This window comes from Chrysoperla carnea, chromosome 4 (assembly GCF_905475395.1).
Source record: "Chrysoperla carnea chromosome 4, inChrCarn1.1, whole genome shotgun sequence".
NCBI classification, from domain to species: domain Eukaryota; kingdom Metazoa; phylum Arthropoda; class Insecta; order Neuroptera; family Chrysopidae; genus Chrysoperla; species Chrysoperla carnea.
This window is the reverse complement of record NC_058340.1, coordinates 51,112,290-51,118,149: the sequence shown is the minus strand read 5'-3', so window position 1 is coordinate 51,118,149 and position 5,860 is coordinate 51,112,290. Positions and strand designations below refer to the sequence as shown.

The window sequence follows — 5,860 nt, the reverse complement described above, 5'->3', positions numbered from 1 at the left end:
AATTTTAGAAATGACAGCAATGACGTAATATTCACTCTCTTCGTTTATTCTATTGTAATTTGTATTCTTTGTTGCAAGTGTAATTCCATTTGCTTGTATGTTCATGTATTGTAAATGTTTCTTTCTTACTCTTTATAATAGAAATTATATACAAAATAGAGACACTACACTTGTTTAAAAATCTATAATTTTGAGGGTGCGTTCAGAAATTCATACATTTCTCTAGTAACCGAGAAACTTCTAGTTTCTTCGAGAAGAAACTAGAAATTTCTTCTATTAATTTGTTCCATTTGAAAATTTGCCGTTGAATTTGATCATAGATGAAATTGAATTTGATTTAGAAAAATGTAGAGTCATTTTAAAGGCAATGAAACAACTATGAAACAGAAAAGAGTAAAATTAACTAAAATATCGGCGTAATAAAAAGAAAAATTGCTACAACTAAAGTTGTATTTTTTATTAGGCATAAAAATCATTTAATTATTTTATACAATAAAATCCACCACTTCTACATCTTTGCAGACTCCCTTCTTAGAAGGTAAAAATAAAAAAGCAACTTGAAAAGTATGTGCATATATCGGATTAAAAGTAATTTGAAAAGAAAGTTTCTGATATAGGTATAGTATAGCTCAAAATATTACTATATAGCTAAAATCGCTCTAGAATAAATTTTACCCGATGTTGAAATTTTGGAATCTTTCTTTTAAAAGAACTGAAAACAGATAGGAACGTGATTTTGCTAAAATCTGATATGGTGACGCTGGTTCGCCAAAAATCATAAAACCATATAAAAATCTCAATTGACATAAAATGACTGGCGTAGAATGTGGAGAGTCTAATCACATCCCAGTCCGCCCAAATTTAATTACTTTACCAATGGACTCAAAATAATTTCAGTATGGAGTCCAAATTAACTATAAAGTTGTTTACTACAAAAAGATACTGGTGACAAGTCTTGATTACCACCTTGGCTTACCTGAGATTTGAATTTTAATCATTTGAAACAGTTTCAACACAAAAATTGAACTACGAAAAATTATGTATCTAAAGCACGTATCTAAATACTTGCCTAAATTTCTGCTTATTATTAAATAAAGAAATTCCTCGTCAGTTTTGATATAAGTATTCATTCTCTATTGATTTGATCTAGATTCTAGAATGAACACTTGATTATATTGTTATGGCTCCGTACCTAAAGGGTGCAAAGAGATAATGTTACTATTTAAATTTAAACTACGATTTTTTAGAGCGCTATAATGACGTAATAGGTAGCTTATTGAAGTTTTATGGTGAATACTCTAGCAAATATAAAAAACAAAATTTATAAAATTGAGATCCTATACAAGAATTGTGTTTTTTTCAAATGCAATAAAACAATAGCCGATAGCGAGATGAAATGATTATATAGATTCCAGACTGTTTTTAAGGCGCAGTTACAACCAGTTGCTACAGCAAGGATATGAGAGGCGATTAAGAAAAGATTTAGACCATTTTCTATGTTTTAATTTTAATCCCTGCATGTAGCTATAGGGTAAGGCAAGGATGATTAGATGCCGGCTGCCCCCACTATTGGAAAACTCACTATAACCATACGCCATTTGTTAAGGGCAATTTTATATTCGTTAACAAACAGAATAGCTAATTTGTTCATTAGTCCCCCATTGCAAAAAATATTAATGTAAGATTAATTTAAAAAAAAAAAAGTTGTGCAAACACATATGTTTAAATGGGCTATTTTCCGAATTTTAAATAGTCTTAATAATTATAAACAGTTCAAAAATGAATATCCAACTCAGTAATATATAGAGTATATAAACAATTGACTATGCTAGTTATTAATTTCATTTGTTTTTATTTAGATAAGATTGTATATTTAATTTATGAATATCAAGTATTCCCTTTTAACAAGATATATGATGCACATTAAAAAGTATTTATCATATTTACATAAATCTAAAAGTACAGTTCTTGAGTTAAATAGGTTTTACAATGTACTCCTGACTCCACAAGAAGCAATTTTTAAAAACAAATTATTCAAATTTAAAAATATATGATCAGGTCAAAGTCAGATATAACAAAGATCAAACAATAGTTTATTATGATAAGAGTAACATTTCAATACGATATAAAGTTTTCATTATAAAAAATGGCTGTAAAATTAACAATAAATCAATTGAATGATTTAAGTAAATCAAAATGTCAAGAAGTTTTTCGCAATATTGTTGAATGTTATCCAGATGTTGGAAATAAATTAGAAACACTTCGACCATTTCAAAATGTAAATAATGTCATCGAGGAAGCACATCAAATCATTAGTCTATTAAATGAAAAAGGTACACTTATTTTTTTTATTATAATATATATGAACTTACAAATCTGTCGGATCAATAAATAGTATACCTACTCAAAAATTGTAAATTTTATTCGCGATACAATTTTCTTAAGATTGATTGCAATTTTCCTGATATTCACAGAAAAAAATCTTTAAATTATTACTATGATTAAATAGGCTTTATTTTTTCTAATTGTTAGTGGTATATCAGATCAAAAAATATTTGTACTTTTCGACGAATTTCGATTTAGATATTCTTTTTTGAAAAATGCAGAGTGATTTGATAATATCCTGTATCACAAAACGAAGACCTCAAATCAAGTCAAATCACTCAAATCATATCAGCATTTAAAAGCTAGATATTGCGAATTATTTTCCTATACATAGATCTATCGTGTATTCGTAAGGGGTAGAAATTCAAAGACAAAAATTTTTTTTTTTTTAAACAAAGACACTTATAAAAAATCTTTTTTTATAACAGTTTGATCGCTATGTGTATGTGTCTGCCTGTGGCATCGTAGCCATAGATAAGAAATATTTTATTATAATTGATTATCTACGATCGTAGTTCTTTGGTAGTTCCCAAACAGATGAACGGATTTGATTTTTGTTTCATTGTTTGAAAGGTAATTTAATAGAGTGTCTTCTTAGCTATGGGTCTAGAAAATCTGTTCAGTTTGCAGAGAGATACAAGGAAAAACCGCATTTGTCAGGGTTTTTTAAAATTTTGTAAATTTCACTTTTCACGTTCTTAAAATTAAAATCATATTAAATTTCTGCTTTGGGGTGAATCCATACAAATTACTAAAAATCATTTTAAAAAAATGTTTCTTGACTTTATTTCTTCAATTTCTTTTTAAACTTTTTCTTTAACAATGAAATTATTTAAATTAATTTTTAATTTTTTTCCTTGGGGTGGTTTTTTTCTCTCCTCTTGCATTTAAGAGATAGAATTTATACCAAATTTAAATGAGACCACCCTAATGAGAAGAGGAACAAATTTATATAATCGGTTCAACATAAAAACACACAAGAAATTGAATTGTGAACCTTTTCATTTTTCGAAGTTCGGTTAAAAATATAAAATATTTATTCATAATCGATTTCATGAAAATTTTCAATTACAGAAAAAGAAAAAATATTACAATTACATCCAGATTTAGCTGGTAGATTAGCTCAAGAAGGTAAACTAACCAACGAATCAGTACGTGAGCAAGCCGCTGCTGGATTGAGCAACATTACCAACGACGACAAAGAAATTTTAAATGATTTAAATCAACAATATCGTCAAAAATTTGGTTTCCCATTTGTAATATGCGCTCGTGAAAATAAATTCAATGCTATTTTAGAAGGAATCAAAGTACGAGTTCAAAATCAGAAAAATATTGAACTTGCGACAGGAATTGAAGAAGTAAAAAAAATCTGTCGTCTTCGAATTTTAGATTTAATTGAAAATAACTTATAATTTGAATTTAAGAAAAGTTTTTTTTATTCAGAAAAAAAAAAGTAATATTATAAAATGTTATTAAAATTCTATTTAAATTAAATTTAATTTCTTTTCGACCATAGCATGTGGTTGGATTAATTGTTCCCTAAATTCACCAGTATTGAAAATATCCTCAAATCCAATTTCTAAATCGCGTCCTGTAAGCGAATCTCTCAAAACATTTGTTGAAGGTAAAAATGGCAAATGTCCAGTTTGATTAACAGCTTTTAATTCCATGGCGATGCGTAAAGGTGCATGTAGACCTTGTGTACTTCGTAAAATTGCCATATTTAGTTGATTTTGATGTCGTGTGGCCTAAAAATTAGAAGTAACTGGTTTAAAATTTATATTGTCTAGAAGAGTATACAATTTTCTGGGCGATAAATTTTTATGGTGTATTTTTGCAGAACTCAATGAGATATAACGAAAAGTTACAGTACAATTTCTAAAACTTCGCTTGCAGTAGGGAAGCCCAAGAGGGGATTTGTGTAGTAACTCGAGCGCGTCAGATTAAGATATGAGGGGTTCCTTAGACCTTCCTTAGTACCTCCACCAAATATTAGCCCTAAATATGGGGGGGCCCGCGTGGGGCAGACGGTCAGATTAGTAAAAACAAAATTGCGATAGGTGAATTAACTCGAGAGCGTCACATTAATATATGGTGGGTTAATTACATGCTAAAAATTGTAAATTTCAATAATATGAAAAAATTTTGATCACGCTCGAGTTACTACGGGTAAGAAACTTTGCAAGCTTCCCATTTCTTTGCGTCTTGCTTAAATCGTCAGATTATTGGAATGTACATTTTTTAGCATGTAACTAAAAATTGAAAATATTTATATTATGTGAATTGTATAATTATGTTATTATTTGTATACATGCACTTTTAAAATGTTTACTTTTTTTCTAATTTCGTCAAGTTCTAACAAGATTTCTTATAAAAATTTATCATCCAGGGATCGCATAATTATCCCAAGGTCTGCTCTTGTGGCAACCGTGATTAAAATTTCTTTTATTATAATTATTTTTTTGATTGATTGAATTACAATTTATTTTTTGCAAGCTGTGTTTTTGTTTCTCATAATATGTGTTTTATTAAATTCTACTATCAAAACCTGACACCGAAATTATAATTTTGCTTTTTATTTCGAATAAATACTCTCAACAGACAAAAAAAAAAGTAAATTAAAGTAAATTCATCAGATTTTCAGATGAAAGAAATGTAAATCAACGGGTTACCGGAAAGCAGAATAAAATTAGGTAAGAATTTTTACAGTGGCTAAAGCATGTTGTAAAGGATGCACTGGTTCGACGGCTGCTCGTGCTCCTTTGGCACCATGTACCATCACTTCAGGAACACCTAGAAATCCTTCACTTATTCCTAAATTTTCAGGTCCATAACCTTTCGGTTTTAATGATGGTAATCCAAAACTCTAAAAACAATAAAAGTATTATTAAAATTAATATTCGCATAATAAAAATACATTTATATTTTTTTAAATATTTTATGCAAAATATTTCTTATTTACCATTTTGATAAATTTTCTTTAATTTCAGAAACGAGAAAACACAGTAAACTAGTAATTGAAAGATGAATTGACAATTTTAACAATAACGACAAACTTTTAAACTAAAATATTTCTTTGTCGGTAAACCAGTATTCTGCTAGCTATATCTAAACAATAAATTTGGAGGTAAAATTTAAATTATAAATGTTAAATCGTGAACATAATAAAGTTAGCGTGGGATATTAATAAAATTTATGAAATCATATTTGCTCTCTAAATGCTCCTTCGGATTCCACAATTGCTCCAATTATTGAATTATTATTAAATTAAATATTTTCTATTAAAAATACAAAATTTTTGTTTCTAATATCTCAGTAAATTGATAGTTTTTTCAAACGTTTTTGCTATTAAATATATCGTTAAATTTCGAAAGAACTAAACGGGAGCAATTTATTGATAGCAAAAAAGTTTGGAAAAACTATCAATTTACTGAGATATTAGAAACAAAATTTGTTTAATTTTAATTGAAAATAT

At 27.9% G+C, this 5,860-nt stretch overlaps 1 protein-coding gene across 1 annotated transcript; it reads right to left on the bottom strand.

Annotated features, from left to right (window-relative positions):
* Window positions 1-3,850: 3,850 nt before the first annotated feature.
* LOC123299113 (proteasome maturation protein) lies at window positions 3,851-5,467 on the bottom strand. The gene is made up of 3 exons (XM_044881349.1): window positions 5,348-5,467; window positions 5,093-5,251; window positions 3,851-4,133 (listed from the first exon to the last, which is right to left on the bottom strand). Exons 1-3 carry the CDS (start codon window positions 5,348-5,350, stop codon window positions 3,870-3,872), a joined length of 426 nt encoding a protein of 141 aa, XP_044737284.1. The 5' UTR covers window positions 5,351-5,467; the 3' UTR covers window positions 3,851-3,869.
* Between the last annotated feature and the right edge of the window lie 393 nt (window positions 5,468-5,860).

What these genes read in the sequence shown, in the direction of transcription:
- LOC123299113 (XM_044881349.1), bottom strand. An exon ending in TACAACATGCTTTAGCCACT is followed by an intron (nt 4,134 to 5,092) that starts GTAAAAATTCTT and finishes TCTAATTTTTAG; the next exon opens with GCCACACGACATCAAAATCA.